Below are 21,526 nucleotides of genomic sequence, written 5' to 3' on the forward strand. Positions count from 1 at the left end.
TTCAGATAGCAAGGAGAGGAGAATCCCCAAATTCTGCAAAACAAACAAACAAACAAACAAACAAACAAAAAAACCCACCACAATTCAGCTGCTGCTGTTTGACTTGGACTACCATAGCACGCCGAAAGCTTCTAACTTTACGCTGTCTCTATTTAACTCCTCGTCCGCCTGCATCTCTCTCTATCTGACACACGCCCCTCTTCCTTCCTGGAGAAACACGTAGAGTTTATATAGGTGGACACAGTATCCTTCTAGCAGGGGCTGGTGGTCACCTGGCCCCCGGAAGCCTCTGTCCTAGCTTTCGAGGGGTCTTTCTTCCCCCGTGCCCTCATCTCCCAGCCTCAGGAGGTTCTTGCAACACACTCCCCTCAAATCCCACTACCCTCGAGTTCCAGCCGATTGCAGTCGAAGAACCCCAGTTCCAAGCGAGCACGTTCAAGGCAATGAGGTCCGTTGGCATGTCCTTTTGGAAGAGGCCTGCGCGAAAGGCGGAGGTAATATACAGCCACCGACGGTTACTCTCGTGTTCTTGTAGTGCCTGGGCATCGCATCATGACACCTGGAGATTTCTGGGCTAGGATAAACTGAAATGGAAACTGCACTGAGCTACTATTCTATTCAAAGTTTTGATCGCATCTTTAAAAGAAATTGGGGGGGGGGCGAGGAGAGGGTAAAACCTGTGTGCATCAGTAACTAGCATATATCCTCTTCCCTCTCTGAATGAAAAAGATCAGAGGTCATAGAACATTTGATCAATCAGAGGGGTGGATGAAGACGGCAAGTGGGTGAAGAAATAACCCAACAGTCTCTGGTGGAAAAGGATCACTTGGATTTAAAACGCCGTGCCGGTGTAGGAAGCCGAGGTCCTCCCGATACAGATTTCACTTCGGTTGCCCCTGCCGTTTCTATTCCTCATCCATAGATGCTTCCGTCAATTTCGCCTCCTGCTCTGATCATTTCCCCCTCTCCTTTACAGATGGGTGCTATACTCCATGTGGCCACTTGGGGTCGCGCTTTATGCCTGTTTGGGGCAGACCTGCTGAAAAGAGAAATAAGAGCGAGCGAGCGAGCACCTTAATCTCCCTTAATCGTTACAAAATGTTCAAACAAAAACAGTGGTCCAAAAAAAAGAAAGAAGAAATCTTGCAAAATGTGATCTTTGCATGCAGTTACTCGCGGAGAAGAGGAAATCACCGGCCTGCCCCAGGTGTGAAATGGAGAGGTCTAGTTCCTCCCTGCCCACCCGTCCTGTTGAACTCATCCACCACTGCTAGGATGCTCTTTTTAAAAATGATCTCTAACTTGGGACCTCGCTCCCCCGCTCCATATAATAAAAGGCCGTGCAAAACATGTCTACAACCCGCTTCCTTCCCATCCTGCAATATGCATGCACGCGCACACACACACCTCACCCGCGTTTTGCCCTAACTTTCTTGTGCAATAAACCCCATCTCCTTCCCAGGCACCATAAACACGGGGGGGGGGAGTTACAGCCCTTTATTGGCACTTTCTCTTATTCCCCCTCCCCCGCGAAGCAATTCCTTTTTGCTCCCTTTCCTATAATGGGGACGGTGTGTGTGTGTGACGGGCTGGTGGGGGATTTAATTAAGGATAATTAATAAAGGTGTGGGCGGGGGAGGGTGACTCGCAAAGCCATAGACAGGCGCGGGTAAGAAGAACCTGGTGGCGAGATGAAAACATGAAACGCCCCCCCCCACCCCCACCACAAGCCCGGCCGGGAGCTGGGCTGCGCGAGCTGCTTCTCCAGCTGCGAGTCAGCTGACTGGCTGCGAGCTGTCAGCCGGGCTTGGGAGCGCGGGCCCCGCCCCCCGGCTACCCCAGGAACTCCGCGCCCGGGCCGCGGTTGGTCGGCGCGCCCCCGCCGGCCCCGCCCCTCGCGCATATAAGTAGAGAAGAGCGAAGGCGCGCCGAATCACAGCTGTTCAATCGGCGCTGGAGGCGGCGGCCGCGAGCCGAGCGCAGCTTGCCGAGGAGTGGGCTGCGCGCGCGTGTGTGTGAGAGAGGGTGCTGTTCTTTTTTTCCCTTTCCCCTCCTCTTCCTCCTCCTCCTCCTGCTGCTGCGCTCTCTCCTTCCCGGCCTCCCTCCCATTTCCCAGCGCGATCGCAACTCTGCACACAAAAAGCAGCAACTGCAACCAGCCGCCCTTCTCTGCTGAGCAGCAAAGCGAGCGAAAAGTTGCTCCAGGTCGCGAAGGGAAGCCGGACTTACAAACCAGAGACTGAATCTGAATCCTTGCAGATCGCTCGTTCCCCCGTCTCTCCTTGCGAGGGGAAGCAGCGCGCGCACGTACGAACAGCTCCGAAGGATTTTCCTCCCCCCTGCATTCTTCCTTTTCAAAAAAAAATCTGCTCTTTTTTTTGCCAGCGGGTTTCTGGCAAGCAGGAGAAACTGACAGCTCTCTCTCTCCTTGCATTGCATCGCCGGCACCGTTAGGGCGAAGGAGAACGAAGAGCCGCGGCCCCTCGAGGGAGAGAGAGAGAGTGAGTGTGTCTCTTTCTGGCTCTGGCTGTCTCCGGGACTTGGCTTGGCTGCGGCGAAGCGGCGGAGAAAGTTTCTTCCGGGCTGGCTCTCAGCGCGGAGGGTTGGAGCGTGGAGTGAGCCGAGAGGCGGTGAGATCCGTCCTCCTCCCCGTCGTCGCCGTCGTGGTCCCCTCTCCTCTCTCCGGCGGGAGAGGAGGCTCTTCCCCCCGCGGAGCCCAGCGCGATGGCTGGCGAGCTGAGCATCGGCCCCGAGCTGCCCACCAGCCCCCTGGCCATGGAGTACGTCAATGACTTCGACCTGATGAAATTCGACGTGAAGAAGGAGCCCCTGGGCCGAGCCGACCGCTCGGGCCGCCACTGCACGCGCCTGCAGCCCGCCGGCTCGGTGTCCTCCACCCCGATCAGCACCCCCTGCAGCTCCGTGCCGTCGTCGCCCAGCTTCAGCCCCACCGAGCAGAAGACGCACCTGGAGGACCTCTACTGGATGGCCAACAGCTACCAGCAGATGAACCCGGAGACGCTCAACCTCACTCCGGAGGACGCGGTGGAAGCCCTCATCGGGTCCCACCAGGTGCCCCAGCAGCTCCAGGGCTTCGAGAGCTTCCGGGCCGCTGCCGCTCACCACCACCACCATCACCACCAGCATCACCATCACCAGTACACCGGGGTCCCCCACGAAGACCTGTCGAGCAACGGGCACCCTCACCATCACCACCACCACCACCCTCACCATCACCAGGCGTCGCCCACCCCTTCCAACGCCTCCAGCTCCTCCCAGCAGCTCCAGAACACTCACCAGCCTCACCCATCGTCCTCGTCTTCGTCCTCCTCGTCCTCCAGCAGCGTGGAAGACCGGTTCTCCGACGACCAGCTGGTGTCCATGTCCGTGCGGGAGCTCAACCGGCACCTGAGGGGCTTCACCAAGGACGAGGTGATCCGCCTCAAGCAGAAGAGGAGGACCTTGAAGAACAGAGGCTATGCCCAGTCTTGCAGGTACAAGCGGGTCCAGCAGAAGCATCACCTGGAGAACGAGAAGACCCAGCTCATCCAACAGGTGGAACAGCTCAAGCAAGAGGTCAACCGGCTGGCCAGAGAAAGAGACGCCTACAAGCTCAAGTGCGAGAAACTGGCCAGCAATGGCTTCCGAGAGGCCGGATCCACCAGTGACAACCCGTCTTCTCCCGAGTTCTTCATGTGAGTCCTTAAAAAAACAAAAAACCCCACCAGCCAACCGAGATATGTTTCTCCCCCTACCCACCCCCCACCTGCTCCCCAGTTGTCGTCCCCCCTCTCCCATCCTCTGACATCTCCATCCATCCTACCCTCTTGAGCTGAGAGTCAGAAGAGCAACCGAGGGGCCTGGGAAGGGGGTGACGCGTTGGCCTGTGTAATCCGTGACTCTGCTAATCTTTGCAGATCCTTGTCTTCCTCTAGATGAGCTGCGAAGATCCAAGCGGGAGGGGAAGGGTCGCAACTTTTTCATCTTAATTGGCCAGAGAGAGACAGAGATGTGTAGAAGAAAGAGAAAGAGACAGACAGAGAGAGAGAGAGATGGGGCGGAGGGGGTGGGATGGGGAGAGAAAAGTAGGTGGGGAGGAGGAGAAAAGGACTGTTTTAAACAAACACACACACACACACACACACACACAAAAATGTTTTATACGAATCGGTTGCTTGCTTGTAGAACTTTAACCTGGACTTTGCAAAGCAAAACGATGGGCACTGGACAAGCCATCTAGAATTACCTGCTTTGGAGTGGTTGTTGTTTTATAAACGGAAGGAAGAAAACAAGAGAGAAGGGAGGAAAATACCCAATTTACCTGGAAAAAGAGGAGAGGACAATATATGCAGACTCCTCATATATTGCCTGCCTATGAGAAAGTGACAGAATTCAGATGGGACGTTGCCATGCGAGAGAGAAGGGAGGGAGAGGAAAGAAAATGAAAACTCCTCGGTTTTATTGCCTGCTTGATTATATAGGGGATAAAAATACGGAAAAAATCTGCATTAAAAATATTAATCCTGCATGCTGGACATGTATGGTAACTTCTATTTTGTACCATTTTTCTTGTTTAAACTTTTCGCATGTTGTTGATCATCGATCATATCTTCTTTTTCTGTTCGTTTTTTTCCCCCCTTTTCTTTTCAATGAGTGAGGAAATGTCACGAGTATATATATAAAGCCCTCTTTTTTAACTGCTCATGCAACTGTTTCTCTATATTTCTTTTAAAAATAAATAAATCTGGGCTCATTCCACCAGGAACTTCTCCTGGGCATGTCCCTTTGGAATGAACAGGGCTGCTCTTGGTGGATTGGGCCCCCTGTTAGCTTGTAAATATATATCAGCCGGCGCAGGGGGCAAATCACAATAACATTTCAGCAGGCTGGCTTTTGATGGTTTTGGTCGTTCTTTAGGGAAATAATAAATTTACACACACACGAGAGAAAAGAGAAATTCTGGGCATTTTGCATTCAGAAAGCAACTTTGTATATTTGGTGCACTTTGAAAAGCTGTAACTTTAAAAAAAATGTTTTTAGTTTTCATTTTGGTTTTTGTTGGGGCAGAGAAAATGACAAACCTAACCTCCACCCCAATGATCTTAAATATACTCTAGAAGTTAACTCTTCCGAAATCAGCGGAGTTGACCTCCCGATCTGTGCCGTTAGAAAGGGCCAAGTTCCCCCTGGACTTTTACTTCCAAGTATGTGTCGTGGTGTATCCTTCAGAGAGCGAAAAGGAAAACAAGTAGCCCAGGCAGAATATTATTAATGTGTGACAACGCTTGGATCCCGTCCTGGGTCTTCACCGCAGTCCCCAGTAATCTTCCGTTTGGGCTACCTGAATTTATCAGACACTCAGGAAAAGTAAGAGATTTTACAACTTGGCGATTACTTCTCCCCGCCCTCGCAAGCCCCTAGCAACAATTGGCCGCTTCACTTCTTAACGCTGAGAGATGCGAGTCAGTTTCAGTGGCTGCGTCCCGCGCAACTCACGTGCTCGCGCTCTGATTGGAGTTAAGTTAATCAGTGTAAGAGTAGGAATACATTCTGAATGCATAAAAAAACCCACACCTCTTTTTTTTAAAAAATAAATAAATATTGTTTTGGAGGCAGACACTTCGCTTTTTCAAGTATATTCTTTTTTGCAATGTTTAACCTGCTTCTTCATGCAGCCAGTGAGAGTTTAGCCAAATTTCTTCGCAAATGCTAATACTGTAGTTAATAATCTGGAGTCTTATGGGTGTGTTTATTACTTTTTTCTTCTTCTGGTGTTTTTTTTTTCCTCCTGCAGGTCAGTAAAAGGATTTTATGTTGCACTGACAAAAATACCAAAATGAAAACCTTTATTTTTTAGTTTTCTTTTAGGGTTTGCTGGCACTGCTGGCCGGATGCATTTTAAGTTTGTATTAGTTTATAAATTAACAGTAATACCAAGAATCGTGAAAAATGAAGAGCATGGTGCTTGCTGTTTTAAATATTGTGGATATTAATAGTCATGCATCAGAAAAAAAAAATACCCCTCTGAGCTTTTTGGGTTTTTACGGATTCAACTGTGTTGAAGTCGCAACATTGCAGCAGCAGAGAGAGAAAAAATATTGTTTTTATTTCATGTAAACGTTCTGAAGGGATCAATTTAAAATCCTGCTTATGATATGAAAAATATTAAAAAAACACCTCTTGGTCTTATTGTAGTTTTATTCAGACTGGTTTCTGGTTTTTGTTTGTTTATTAAATTGTTTCATATTTTTGCTTACTAATATCATTGAAATGGCATTTTCTTTGGAGGGGGTACTTCTTTCACTACTTGGGGGTTGAATTCTCTCACTACTTGGGGGAAGAAGACATTTGTGACTGTTATTATTATTTGGGTCCAGATTCACCAAATCAGGGGACTGCTAGAACTCTGTACTTCCAGCCCGATCCATTATCAAAATTCTTCTTTAAAAAAACCTAACAGCAATAACATCCTGCAGTCTGAGAAAAGATGTATTTTCTCGGAAGTAAGTTTTAACGTGTTAAAAGGGGATCTCTTCCACATAAATGCCCTAAGATGGTAGCCTTAGTCCCAGACACTTAATTTCAGAGGCAGCATATATATATCACTGTGCTTTAACCTGTATATGATAGATCAAGTTGAGGTCAAATGATGATTTCAGCAATATCGTTGCACCAAGTTGTGCTTTGGTCTTCATAATATTCTAGTTTGTCTGGAACTGAAATTCTCATTTCTTATTCTAAAAGCATTTAATTTGGAAGCGAGCATCTTTGATTTTAATGAGAGCTTCCATGGAAAAAGTGTTCCGGCTCAGGATAGAACATGGAAGTTTTCTGGCTTGCTGTAGTCCAACCTTTCAGCGTCCTTAAATGAAGGGGCCACAGCATTAAGGGGGGGGGAAGAGAGAAAGATGCCAAGACCACGTCCTTCTGTAAAATGGACAGGCCTCGATGGAACTTTGGCCTGAGCTCAGCCGTACATCACCCTGGTCTCGAACCACCCAGGGATCGGGAACTTTTCACTCTGCAAAGATCTGTTTGCCTGTGCTGTTTCCAAAGAGCCCCAAACTCTCCATGCGGCTGAAAATAGTTGCTTTTTTCAATTGGACTGAAATCCTTCGGCCTGTCTTACTGCCCCTACACACACACACACACACACACACACTTTACCCCCGTCCAATGACACAAAACGTCGAAAGGGTTAAACGCCAACACACACACACACACACACACACACACACACACACACACACAGCTTCCACACATCTCCAGTTTCACACCTAAGAGAGGCTGAACCGAGTCTGAACTGAAATGCTCGGGCCTGACAGCAAGGGAGCTCCGAGGGGTGGCGAAGGAAAGGCTTGCAAGCTTCATCACATCAGGCTTGCGGGGGGGTGGGTGTCTCTCAGGTGTGGGAAAGGGACCTGCGGCGATCGTGCTGAAACACAGGCCCAAGAGCTTAACAAAACGTACGGGATGGGCCTTGTGTATCTGTGTGTATATACAGAACGCCATTCCGGTTCCCCGGGGAGGAATGGGGGGGGGGGAAGAGACCCTCTTTGTTGTTATTATTATTTATTATTTATTCAACAACCCGCACGCCCCCTCCCTCCCAGGCAAAACTATTCCTGAAACAGAAAGCGCCTAGCGGAGCAACGCTGAGCCAGAGAGCCCCGGGGGGCTACCCCTTGGAAGCACCCCCCCCCCGGATTTGAACCGTCCTTCTCTGCGTCCTCATTGCCCCACAAGCCAAAGTCAGAGTTGTGCCATTCCTGATCTAGCCAGCTTCACCTGCCTCCCACAGACCCGTCCCTCGGTTCCCAAGAGGTGATCTTCGCCTCCGCCACTCGCCACCGCAGCTGATTCATGCTTTCACTCCTCCTCTGTTAATTCACTAAGTTTAAGCTGATGGTGGAGGTGACTAGAAGAAAAGCCAGCGGCAGCGGTCGATGTCCCCTCCTTCCTGATACAAACAGCTGAGTCGCTCCACGCTCAGAATCAGCGCAAGAGTGTAAACTTTTTAAAAAACAAAAACCCAGCCATACAGAATTTAATTTGAACCGATTTAGGTACGCTCGAGGTGAGCCGAACCTTCCACCTTACTTCCATGGAAAGTGTAGGAAGAAAGGGAGGTACATTTACGCGGAGGTAAGCTCTGTGGGTTTCTGGGGAACACGATAAAAAAAAGAAAAACCAGTCTGTAACTCAGAAGCGAAGCCTCGCTGAGTTGAGCTGGGCCTGGTTTTCTGGTACGCGCCGTCGGGCTTGCAAGCCTCAGCAGGCTGACTAGGGAGTCAGTTTCCTTGACCAGCGTGAGACAGAGAACCAGGAAACTTGAAATACACTTCCAAGAGAACGTATGTAGGATCCGGATGGCAAAAGCTTTCGGGTCTATGCCTTCTGCTCTCAAATGACGGGCAAGTTGCGCAGGTAGGGAACTCTCTCTGTGTGTGCTTTGGTTTTTAAACAACTTTCCACTCCTTTTCAGAACTCAAAGTGGGAAAGACCTATTTCTGTTATTCCTCCCGAAACTGTCGTCTTGGAAGGAAGGCCGAGATGGGGGGAAGGATCATTATAATAAGGCGTGCGTGAGAGAAGGGGGTCGGGGATCAGTTAAACCTGTGAGGAGGAGACTCCCACACCGACCGCACTTGCAAGCGGAAGACAAATGCGAAGCTTTGCCTGCGGGTCGATCATCCCCACCAGGCAGCGAGGGTTGTCAGTATTCGTAAGAAAAATTCCAACCCCGCACTGGCTGCTAGAGAAGGCGGAGAAGAGCCGCTGCCAGCCCGAAGGAGCAGCATGGAGGAGGGGGCTAGCGAGGGCTTCATTTTTCTCCCCCTCCCCACTTGCCAAGGGAGGCACGCTCGGCCTGTCGGAAGGCCTGAGCGGAATATTGTTCGTGGGAACTGCCATCGCATATTAATGTTCTCTCATGCATGCACGGAATAAATCACTGCAGCTAATTGAGCAACAATTTTTCCCCCTCCAGGAAAACAGGCCTCAGAGAAGTACAAGGAGGTTCCTTTTGAGGCGCCCGGATTCCCATCAAATAACTGTGTCAGTGGGAAGGTTCAAGGGCAGAGGTCCGCTGCTGTAGGAAGTGTCCTGGCAGCAGCACTCGGCGCTCTTAATAAATGTTAATTTAGCGGACTTTTAAAATTTGATAAAAATCAAAGTATCAACCTCCTCTAGTTAGGCTTGTGGGATTAAAAAATGAGTGGTGCCGAGGGGGTAGGACTTTCGAGCAGAAGTCAAGGGTCCCGCTCGGGAGAACGAGCAGGAGGACCTACTAACGTAGCGCGAAGTCATAGACATTATTATACCATCTAAGAAGGAAGGCTGGTGCAAGGACGTTAAAGTCAAAGTGTTTGAATTGCCTAACCGTAGGAGGGCTAGGAACATGGGCAGCCGCATTATATGCCAAGCCAGATCTCTGGTCCATCTACATCAGGTTTATCCTGGGATCACCTGGGATCTCTGGCATGCAAAGTGCGTGGCACTAAGGCACAGTCCTGCTAAGACCGCTTTGTTTTTGGTGGTGTTCCCCTCTTTCTTTCTTTCTTTCTTTCTTTCTTTTTTTCTTTTGAGGGGCACTCAGTTTTGGGCCTATGGCAGTGGGCGCAAGTTGTCTACTTGCTGACAAACGGAACCGGGAGAAAGCAGGCACATCTTGCAGAGATGCAGTTACAGTATAACTCCGACCTCTGCAAATGGGACAGAGGGCGAGTTTCTCAGGCTACAAACCTTGAGGTTCCAATGCTATCAGGCTATCGTTGATGTACGCAAAACAGCGACTCTCTCTCTCGCTCTCTCTATCATCCCCCCCCCCCCGTTTATGTAGAGGAGGCTAAACGTGCACGCACGCGCACACATACCCTGACTGCAACCCTATGCACCATTGCTCGGAAATCAGGCTTACTTCGGAATAAGCATGCATAGAATTGAAGCGAGGCGCACATTCTCTAGGGGGCTGTTTCAAAACAGACGCCCCAACAAGGCTGGTTTGAGATCAAAGGGGAAGTGAAACTTCATGCTGAAAAGGACGGAGGAGGATTCCCCCCCCCCCCCAGCTGCTCTACAAATTTCACAAGCTTTGTTGCTATAAAATCACATACAAAACACACCATGAACACTTGTGGAAATTGGGGAAGTGACTCTTAAAAAGGAATTTAAACATTCGCATTTTATGGAGACGACCTGGTAGCTTTAGCAGGAAAGAAGGAAACCCAACGCAGCGAATGTGAAATGCTTGTGTGTGTTTGTGTTACTGGATAGAAAGTGCACCAGAAGTAATTGCAGAGAGATGGGGTGGTGGTGGGGAAGAGAGCGCACTAGTAGAATGGATGTCTGATCACAGGGACCGGATGAAATAGATAAGATGCAGCCCCCAACCTGAGCATGTTTAACTCAGAAGTAAGCCCTACCTTATCTAATGGAGCTGACGCGCTATTAAGCAAGGCCACTGAATTCAACCGGGCTTGCTTCTCTGAGTAGGCATGGTGAGGTTTGCGCGGGATGTATATATGCCAAATGGCAGCCTAAGGTTTCTAGTGGCGCAGCTATGGCATGGGAAGAGACATACAGACTCAAATAGACAGACAGTGGCTGACACAAGATAGGCAGACGCCGCTGTGTACAGATAGACAGGCTCACAACTCGGAACACAGACACGATTAGGGTGGGAAAGATATAGTTGAATAAAACTAGGGTGGTTTGAAAGCGGCGGGGAGGTGTTATCCAATCTGAGGTTTCTCTCTTCCCCCCACCCCACCCGATTTTCCTTGTGTGTGATTTTCCTCTGCACAGAAGAGAAGCAGATGAATTCACTAGCAGAGCAAAACTGCAGGCCGCCTCTTCTCGTCCCCTATAGGGAAAAAAAAAATCACAGATTTCCTGCATCGGGAGAAGTTCGGCCTTTTCTCTCGTTGCCTGGCCTGGAGTCTCTAGCTGGGTTGTCCACCGTCTTTTCACTCAGCCAGTTCGCCTTCTCCACAATTTATTCTCTCTCTCCCTTTCTCTTTCTCTTTCTCAGACTGGCCTAAGGGCATTCCGGTATACAGTATTTTCTTTCAGTATGTCTCGATAGGTTCTCAGTTCAGAAGAACAGTTGACACAAGCATCAGCTGGAAAGAGGAAAGCGCAATTCTCTCTCTCTCTCTCTCTCTCTCTCTCTGTGTGTGTGTGTGTGTGTGTGTGTGTGTGTGTGAGAGAGAGAGAGAGAGAGAGAGAGAGAGAGAAAATGTATGCACACCCACCCACACAAGGGTTGCCCTTGGGCCCAGTGCTTGCTTTTATATTATTAAAAACCAAACAACTACGATACGTTCCGGATTAAGCTCAAGCTTTCAACACCCACTGCTGAAACTCCACGCATGTGATGGAAGCTAGAGATGGTAACTGAGGACTGAGGGGAAGGCGCTTTTTGCACAAGCTCGGGAACGCACGGCAGGAATACGCAATCTGAACATAAGCCTCGGGGACGATTCCCATTAGCTTGTTAGCCTCTCACACAAAACCCCCGCCAATATTGCCAAGCAGCTTGCTTCCACCTTAGACGGGCTGCTGATCTCGATGAACTCTCGGTCCGAGGCATCAGATCTCTCCTTGCGGACTTCTTAGCCCCCTGTTCCCTGCGCAGCTTGACCCACGCGCGCGTTCATTTCCTCTTGGCTATTGATTGACAACAAAAATAGGAAGTGTTGTGCAGAGAGGAAGAAAGTGGAGTAGACAGGGAAGCGTTGGCCAGGGAAAGTAAGATGCAAGGGGCGCCATGCGGTAGGGGTGGGAGGGAAGGGAAGAGCCCAGTCACCCCCTCCTTTGTTTCAGATCACGCCTAGTGGTGATATCTCAAGAGCACTTGCTCCCCGGTTATTCTTATGCGGCACACTAAAGTAACCTTCCCCAAGGGAAGATCAAGGAACTTTGCTATGAATTTTGTTTCTCTCTTCCGCCTCTTGCAACCTAAAAGGGGACCTCTGAGAGGAGGAGATCTACGAGTCCCGCCAGAATCTTTATTTTGAAGAACTGATGTAGGAACATAGGATGTCAGACCCCTGGTCTCTACCCTGACCGGCAGCAGCTCTCCAGGGTTTCAGACAGGGGCCTCCTCAGAGTCTTATCTGGAGATGCCGGGGATTGAACCTGGTACCTTCTGCATGCAAAGCAGACGCTCTGCCACTGAGCCACTGCCGTTCCCTTTAGCCCTTTCCCTAGATCCAGGAAGGCAACGTCACCAGTCCACAGAACGCGGAATAGAATGTCCCAAACATTCTGTAGGAGATGCATTGTATAATGGTCTGGAATTATGATTCAGGACCCATAAATTAAAGGGGGATAAGGCCTCAGCCAAGCTCTTACTCCTATATGCAGTGTTAGACCTGCTCCAACGCTGCAATTTAACAATAACATATACGAAGAGCGAGAGCGAGCCTTGGCCCATGTGCAGAGTTCCGCCACTAACCGTAGCCAAGCCTTTCTGGGGATTAATAGTAAGGATCAAGTTTCGGCGAGCAGCATATGTAACTTCCAGGCAGACTTCAATCTACGAAAGACACACACCCACACCCCCCCACACCCCTTCTCGGTGTAGAGATTAAATGCTGCCGCCCTGATATGGCTAACAGGCAAGCCATATTTTGCTGTTTTTATAGAAGCCTTCTTTGCGCAGAGAAAAGAGCAATCATGGTTATTACTGTTCTCCTTTTCTATATCAGAAACTGGGGCCAAAGAAAGCAAATTTTCCTCTTGTCCGAGGTGTGAGGAGCAATGAGTGGTGCAAAGGCTTGTGCTGTATTAGCCTATTGCATCTACAAAGGCATTGATTATGCAGTGGAAGACAAGCCTAGTAAACGTGTTTGTTTACTAGGAAGTACGGTATGTCCTGCTGTTTTCAATGGAGCTAGCTCCCAAGCAAGGGTGCACAGGATGGCGGTCTTACAGCCCCAATCCTTTTACTCAGAAGTAAGTCCTACTCATTTTAAGCGTTTATCCTTATTTCCCAGGGCTGCTAGCCTCTGCGCGCTTTTCTTAGGAGGACATCAGCGGTTACTATCTCTGAGTAAGAGCACATATGACCGGGCTACGTAACTGGGAATCTGGATCAGCGCCCCTCGTCTTTCACGTCGCCTTTGGAGACGAAATATAGCCAAACTATTCCACATTAGGAACTAAGCCCTGTAGATCTCAGTGGAGTGTTACTCTTGAGTAAGCATGCATGTGGCTCAGGCTGCACACAGGAAGCATTACACTCAGGACCCGATCCCGGAGTCAGTGCAACCTTCCCCCATCCCGCGGTGGGGTTGGGGTATATAGTTCCTGGCAGAAATACAGCCAAGCTCATACTGATGCCCCACCTCTTTCTTAAGGCGCTTGATTTCACTACCGTTTTGCAACGAACACGTGTCTTCCACTGACTCCAGTTCGAATCCCACCAACAGTTGTCACTTAGTTCCATTCATTTGCATCATGGTCCGAGATTCCTCCCCTCACCCTAGCAAAGCTTGATTGTCCCTAATCCAATTTGCCTGTGACCTTTTCTTTTTCTTTTAAGATATTGTCATTGCAGTGAGAGCTGCATGCATAAAAAAAAAGTACAGGAGGTTTGAAGGCCGTTCAGGATTTGCAGCCTCTTCCAAATGTGGCGTCTGATTCTGCTCCTCCTGCATTCTCGAGGTGTGGTGCAGCCGCCGCTGCCGAGACCCCTTCAGTGCAAATCAGATTATTTTGTTTGATCTTTCAGTTTTGCTGGAGCTATTGCTAACCGCTGTAGAGAGATTTGCATTGCTCCGGGTTTGCTCTCCCTGCAGGGCAGAGAAGGGAACGACTAACAAGGTTTTGCCCCAGAATTAAACAAGACGAGCAGGAAACGCAACGGGGGATCGCGATGGAAGGGAGGGTGTAGCAGATGATGCTTGCGCCTGGGACTATAGAGGATCCCACTGGAATCATTTAAGACAGGCCTGGCTCAAAGTCAGATCACTTTTGGAATTGGGGCTTAGCAAATATATATACACAGAGAGAGACTTGTGAATGAGCTCCACTGGACTGAGTGTGACTTAAGTCCAAGAAAGCCAGAATTGGATCGGGCCGCAAGTTTATGCGCTCCTCCTTGGAAGTAACCTCTATTGAACCCAGTGGGGCTGCCTTCTACATATGCACAAAAACCTGCTTTATGGCTGCAATCGTTTTGTACACTTACGGTCTGCATAATATTTATTTTATACGCAAGGAAATCTCACATAGAATGATTGGAAGGGACCATGAGGGTCATCTAATTTAACTCCCTGCAATGCTGGAATTTTTTTCTCCCAACGTGGAGCTCGAACCCACGACCCTGAAATTAAGAGTCTCATGCTTTAACCGACTGAACTACCTTGTTGCAGTTAATGGGACTTAGTCCCTGAGAAGTGTGTGCAAGATCGCAGCCTTACTTGGCAGTAACCGCATTAAATTCAGTGGGACTTCCGAGCAAACGGGCTTTAGATGTGCACGAATGGGTTTGCGTGTGTGCAAATAAACTTAGTCCAACATGACTGATACTCAGAGTGGATCCACTGAAATCAAAGGACTTGACGTTAGTCATAGCCAGAGCAGACCTATTGCAACCATTGATTTCAAAGGGTCTACTCTGAGCAAGACTCAGTCGGATCTTACACCCGATTTTCGGTGTGCGTGTGTGTGTGTTCACCATAAAAACTCCGCAGGAAAACCTCCCCCCCCCGAGATGCCCGTCTGATCAACTTTTGCAATCCAGTAGATCGGCCACGACTGGACCTAATGGTCAGGGGTCCCTTTACCTTTATCATGCACAGTACTGGTTAGCCTTGAAGGAGCCAGGTTGGCAACATTATTAGGATGAGCTGGGGATTGCGAGATAACCGCTCCCAGCTGTGTTTTAGGTTTTAATGTGATTTTTTAAAAAACATTTTTTTAAAAAAAATATTTTAACTTGGCGAAACGCCCGCATGTAGCTCCAGCAAGCTGGTTCCGCGGGTTGATTGACAGCGCAAGGTCACCGAGCTCTTCTGGGCGATGGGTGTCAAGTTTCAAGAGCAGACAGATAAAGCTGCCGGAAAGCTCTTTTCTGCCCCCCCCCGCCCTTTCCCTGCTTCTTCTCGCCTTGTTCTTTTTGGCATGGCGGAAGAACCCTCTTCAGACCCAGAAAGCAAGGACAACGGGCACTCTGCCCTACCTGCGCAGTTTATGCGTAGACATTGCTTTTTTCCTGCTTAGCTGCGACGCTGCAAAAAGAAGGCTTTGGTCGAGTTGACCAAATCCCAGCCGAGCTGTAAAGCTCAGGAATTTTGTCTCCCACCTTTTAGAACCAGGGGCTTGCAAAGTTTCTGCTGCTTTCAAACAACAGTGGTAAATGTTTCAAACACAGCAGGTAAGGTTTAAAAAGTTCAGGTCCATTTTGTATATTTAAGGGACGGATTTACACCCTCCCTTAAATATATTAAGGGTTCAATCCTATATAGATGTCTGCTCAAAACCATGTCTGACTACATTCAGTAAGGGAGCACATTCAGATAAGGGGGTTTATAATTGCAGCCCATCTCCAATAAATGAAAGAAGAAACTTAACCTTTATTATTATTTTTACTACTGTACATTTGCTCCTCTCTCCCCCCTTTATGGTTAAGGGTAGGCTTAGGCTGTGTGTGTGTAAGTGTCACTGAACTCAGTGCAACTTACTACTAAGTAGGTAAGCATGCAGTGGGATGCAGCAGAAACGCCCCTCCCCCTACGGGAGGGGACAGAAAGGGCAAGACATATGGGCAAATAGTGTCTGGGGGGGAAATATTAATGACAGGAGTTCATTATAACAGGGGAGGGTAAATTGGGGGAGAGCTTCTTGTTGGGGGTGTGTGGTTGCCCCCTGGCCTCCCTGCATGGTCTATGCATGCATAAGTTTGCACTGCACAATTTTTGCTTTCCCTTTGACTATATGCCTCCATGAATTAGTCTCTCTCTCTCCCCCCCCCCCACTCCATTCCAATATGTTCTGTAAGGTGGACTTCTAGAATGCAACACTGGCTGGCTGTTTTATATAAGGCAGAGGGAAGGCTTCTGTGCTTGCTTTTCTCGCCATTTAGAACAGCACCTTAAATAAATGATACGCTCCTTGGACCAAGGCAGGAGCAAACTTTCTGCACAGCTGTGCTCTTGGAATGGAGGAACCCTTTTCTATGCTGCATGCTTTCCTCTGCACAGTGGCAATTCAGAAGTGTTAAAGGAATAGCAGAAGGATATACAGCGAACCCATGCTTGACAATGATTTCCTGATGTTTCTGCTTCGCACGGCCATAATTAGAATAAGTGTATTGCAATTACAGAAGAGGAACTCATATGTAAGGCAAAAGGTACTGACACAGACTCCTCTCTCCTTTCTCTCATCGCTTTGCTCAAGCAGTTAGGAGCAGCTTTTAGCGAGAAAGATCTGCCCTTTGAATGTATTTTATTCCCCCTTTTAAAGTTTCATTACTTCTCTCAAGCTCTCCCCCCCATGCGAAATGCGATGTTTCCACGCTCTGTACATGTGCTCCCTTAAAAGATTTGTTTAGCTAAGGAAACCGCTGCTAAGCGGCGAGAAAGGAATTAAATGTATAGAATGATAAGCTGCTGCTAAGACGTATAAGAACACTTAAATTAATAATAAGGACTTGTTCTGAGGCAAAATTCAATTTTGCTTCCTATTATGCAATCTTTGCATGTAAAGTTGCTTTAATGCAAAATAGCAGCTCATCAAAAATTCTGTTTTATTGGTATCAAAAATTTATAATATCCTGAGGCATGAGGGGCCAGGGCGCAAGGTAGGCAAGCCATGTCCTTTTAGCAAGTTTAGTGCTTTCTGAAAAGCAATGTATTTCAAACTTGGGGGAAAATTATTTCTGAGATGAAGGTATGGTGGTGGGGAAGTTTCAGTTGTGGTAAGGCTGCTTGCATGAGAAAGCCACTGAATACTAGCAGTCAGTAAGCCAAATATATTCTTTCGGCAGAGTTCAGAGATGTCACAGGCAGCTGCTATTATTGGTTGGAGAAGGAAGAAAGGGGTCTTCTGAAGTGTTACTGGGAAATCTTCAGTTTCCCAGCCTATATCAATTGTATATGCTCTCTGACCCATTTGTCAGCAAATATGAATGTCTGTACAAATGTATAAATGCAAGGGGCCAGACCTAGACTTGCTCATGCTTGGAATGGGCCCACTAAAATCAACACGACTTGTTAGTCATAACTAATTTGTCCTATTCATTTAAATGGGTCTACCTGAAGCACAATTAAGTCTGGTTCCAACCAAAGCTGTCCAAAAATGAATTTGATTTTTATTTATTTATCTTTATAAAAGAAGCTTCACATGCTTTTCTGTGCTATCTTTATTTCTCTCTTAGTACCATGCTGTAAAGCACTGTGCAAGAAAACCTCACAACACACTCTCAACAGCCTCATGAGGGTAGGTAATCAATATAAGAATCTAATTGTTTTGCTGGTAGATTTAAGCTGATAGTGGCTCCTTCTAGCTGCAGGGGGATCCATGGAAAAAGTGAGCCTGGAACCCTGGTTTCCCATGTAGTGGAGCAAAATGAGTTGGGGGAAGGCCTGCAATGTTCTCCAAAACAGTAGGCTAGTTTCTACACCCCCCCCCACTGTCCTCCAGACAAAAGGCGTTATCAGAGTCCAAGGACACATTCCTGCCAGGCGAAAACAGTCAAGGACTGTGGCCTGGTGCGAGTTTGTTGTGGCTAAGGATGGTTGTGCATGTGATGTGGGGAGAGTCCTGAAGGCCAGGATCCTCAACTCTGGTCTAATGTGAGAGATGCTGATTCAGAAGTCTGTCTAGAAGCCAAGCTTTCTGATCAATGCCCTCCCACCAGATGTCAAAGAGAACAACAACTACCAGACTTTTAGAAGACATCTGAAGGCAGCCCTGTTTAGGGAAGCTTTTAATGTTTGATGCATTACTGTATTTTAATATTTTGTTGGAAGCCGCCCAGAATGATGGGCGGGGTATAAATACAAAATTATTATTATTATTATTATTATTATTATTATTATTATGGCACATGGAAGGGCAGGTTGTCAACACACTGTGGTAAGGAAACACAGTCTGTGTATGCCCAGAGATAGTTCCATCTTTATTGCTTCTTCCAGTGAGCCATGGGGATTGGAAACAGTATCTGATGCTCAGCTCAGAAAGGTGGCCTTACATTCTGCACTGCACTCGCCGTAATAGCAGAATTAGTGCCCATGTACTGGTGGAAATGGAGTTTGGGCTGCTGAGAAACAAGAGGAAGGCATCCTGATGTTTATAGATTTGGTTTTTTTAATCGAACCCTGCCACAAATAAAACAGAAAGAGACATTCCCATGCATCCCAAGAGCCAAATAGCACTGAGCATGCCCAGTGGACACAGGTACCAGTGAATGCCAGCTACATAAGAAAAACTGAAGGCAGGGTGGGGTGGGGAAAATGAAAGGGCAGTTGGGCTGCTGGAACTCCCAACAGCTTTGTGTCTCGGAGGGTGGCATGGCTGGCTGGCATAAACAGGAGTGCTCTATTTAGTGGAGGGTGTTATACGGCAACATTTTGTTCTACTTTTAGCACTGGGTGTAATGAAATACTCCTTTCTGTTGCTCTTTTTGTCTGACAGTTCTAAGTAAAGACCCCTTTAACGGCAGACTTACAAACACCACACATTTGTTCTGGGTATCTGCTGCCCAGTCAGCTGATCTGGATATAAGTGGTGCTGATCAGTGGTTTGGAGTGCCTGTGTCCAGTTATGGGTCCAGGGACCCCTTAATTGACCCGGGTGCTTTGTTTGCTGGGGGTGTTCCTAGGCAGAACTTCATGCATATAGGTAGGCAGGTTGCTTGGGGATCAACAGTTAAATTGTATTCTGCCACATGCAGATAGAAGTAGAAATTTCAGAACTAAGAAACTCCTAAGTGATTCACACATAGTCTGGGAAATCAGCTTTCTATACATTGTTGCTATGACTATATTATAATATATATATATATATATATATATATATATATATATATATATATATAATAAAGGGTATAATAAATACGGTATATAAAAATTATTCTGGAGCTACAAGTCTAAGCAAGGACAGACTAAGCAGAATCAAGCCTTCATGATGTTTGTTTCTAACCTACTGACTGTCTTATTTCCTTCTTTATCATTCAGAGCTCAGTTTAAAAATTGCTTTATACATTGTCTTGTCCACACAACAACCCCCATGAGAAAGGTTACTATTGTTCTTATTTTGCAGATGGGGAAACTTGCTGAAGGCCATCCAGTGAAACCATTGGTGCATTGGGGAGAGTGTTTTGGATGAACTTGGCCCATGGGATTGCACTAATTTCCTCTTTACAGCATGTGGCTATTAGGACTCTATTAGTGCCCTGCACATCATGGTGACCAAGAACCAGGAGAAGAAGCTAAATGGATTGCAAACCTACTTGAAGAGCACGATGAAAAATGGCTGAATCATCAGCCGTGTCTTCCTCACTTTGGATCCTTCTCCCATTTTGGGGTTTCTCCATTCACCCCCCCTCAAAGTACAATGTTATTTTCAAGGGCAAGTTCATTTCAGACTCTGGATGGGGGTACCTTTTGTAAATTTCTCCCATGTTAAAAAAAACCAACAATAATCAAATATTTGCCTCCCTTCTCCCCACCAAAAAAGTGCACCAGGGACAAAGATTGTAGACCAGCCTGCTGCTGGCAGGGCTAGTTTTGTATGTCCAGAGGTTTCTTTCATTTTTTTAAAGAAAAAGAATACAAGGGAACATTGTTTATAACTGTGATTCCCCCATTTGTATTTGAAGTGGTACACTCCTTTCTACCACCTCATTACACCACCATCTCATTCGGCTACATGGGCAGACCAGGCCTTAGGCAAGTTACTTTCTCTCAGACTCAGTGTCTCCCCTCAATTCTGTAATATGGGGATAATGCTTGGTTGTTAGGCAGGATTGCTGAGCTGATGAATGTGTAGTGCTTTGAACTCTCTAAGCACTTTATAAATGCTATTATTAGCACAAAACACAAAGACACAATGTGCCGTTCCGTCCACTCCAAAATATACCTGATCCACAATCTCTAATAAAGGTGAATCACAGGTAAGAATTGTGCGTCATTTATAAAATGAAAAGAGCCAGAGTTGAAGCCTTTCTTGAAGCCAGATTGTATGACTGGAATCAATTCTATTGTTAGAAAGTTTAATGATAGTAACGGTGAATGGAAGGCACTTTGTACGTGTTTCAGTGTGCTCTTGTCTTGATTATTTATGAATGTCTATGATGCAGGTATAAGTCCTGACATTGAAAACAGGTTCTGAAACTAAGCCTGGTGAGTCTTAACTAAAATTAAACCCAGAATAAGAGTTAAATTTGCACTCAGAAGAAGGCTGTGTAGTAATGTCACCCAGTTCCATAATTTATGAAGCAATTTGGATCACACTTAAACATAGCAGACTTATCATCTTGTCTCTGGAATAGAATTTAAAGACATTGTTTATAATAAATCACTGCAACTCTACATCTTTTGTCTCTTCTTTAATCTGTATCCAGTTGTACTTTACTGTAAATACATCATAATTACCGGTGTCTGGTGTTTATGTATGCAACAGCTGATAGGTGACACTCTTTTGTTTAATCGTCTGCACAGTAAGCAAAGGGTTCTCTGCTGCAAATAAAAAAATCAAATCAAATCAAAGATAAATGTGGTACTTGGAGGGTTAAACAAGGTCTCAGAATCTGAGTAAATATTTATATGAAGTGCTCAAAGAAGGGAAAGGAGGGGCAAAAAGCCCCTCTCAATATAACTAAATATAAATTACAGAGCTTTATATTAGCTGTCAAATTATTCTAGCTCTTGTATTCAAGTACTTGTTCCACTGGTAATGCTACATGCGACATGCAGGTTTATGCCTTGTTGCAAGGCTTGGCAAGTAATTAAACTAAATTGTTTGGAGGTTTGCACAGATTTATCCAGTCCGTGAAAGAGACAAGCAACCTGTTAACTTGACGGTTACTGCAAGGGCATCATTCTCCATCACCACTTAAAGGCAGGAATGAAAGCAAGCAAGAAAATGGTTCGTCTGTACTGAACTGCGCATGTAACATCAGATCCTTCATCAATGGCCTATTTGGGACAGAGACCGTTTCCTTTGGTTTGAAAAGAAGGAACAAGATATACTTGTGGAAATTGTTAATAAAGCTGAAACAAATTTGACACTCTTTGAATACAGGTGTCAAATTTTCATTCAATGAGTGGGACCTACCAAAAAAAGAGAGAGAAAGTGGTGTGCTCTTGTTCAGGATTCCAGCTATAAGAAGAGCTTGCTGGATCAGGCCCATGGGCCATCAAGCGGGCCCATTCCTAAATTTTATCCACAAAACAACAATGTGAAGTAGATTAAGCTGTGGGAGAGTCATAGGTCCACAGTCATTGAACAAGCTTCATGACTTAGCAGAGGGCTGAAGAACCAGGCTCTGTACAAAAATAATCTACGGCTTCCC

The 21,526-nt window shown here is 47.0% G+C and overlaps 1 protein-coding gene across 4 annotated transcripts; it reads left to right on the forward strand.

Annotated features, from left to right (window-relative positions):
• The first annotated feature begins 1,944 nt into the window (after window positions 1–1,944).
• MAFB (MAF bZIP transcription factor B) lies at window positions 1,945–20,543 on the forward strand. Of its 4 annotated transcripts, XM_081009649.1 has the most exons (3): window positions 1,945–3,695; window positions 17,387–17,448; window positions 19,273–20,543. In XM_081009649.1, exons 1-2 carry the CDS (start codon window positions 2,725–2,727, stop codon window positions 17,397–17,399), a joined length of 984 nt encoding a protein of 327 aa, XP_080865775.1. In that variant the 5' UTR covers window positions 1,945–2,724; the 3' UTR covers window positions 17,400–17,448; window positions 19,273–20,543. The 4 variants fall into 4 exon arrangements, with proteins under 4 accessions (XP_080865775.1, XP_080865773.1, XP_080865774.1 ...); XM_081009647.1 differs by lacking the exon at window positions 17,387–17,448; XM_081009648.1 differs by lacking the exons at window positions 17,387–17,448; window positions 19,273–20,543 and adding an exon at window positions 3,918–6,200.
• Window positions 20,544–21,526: the final 983 nt, after the last annotated feature.

Source organism: Podarcis pityusensis (assembly GCF_964106645.2).
Source record: "Podarcis pityusensis genome assembly, chromosome: 6".
Classification (NCBI taxonomy): Eukaryota; Metazoa; Chordata; class Lepidosauria; order Squamata; family Lacertidae; genus Podarcis; species Podarcis pityusensis.

Bases quoted from the DNA above. Each gene is read 5' to 3' on its own strand.
- MAFB (XM_081009650.1), top strand. From the start codon at position 2,725: ATGGCTGGCGAGCTGAGCATCGGCCCCGAGCTGCCCACCAGCCCCCTG. The intron at 3,696-4,185 runs GTGAGTCCTTAA...GCTTGCTTGTAG, and splicing joins TCTTCTCCCGAGTTCTTCAT to AACTTTAACCTGGACTTTGC.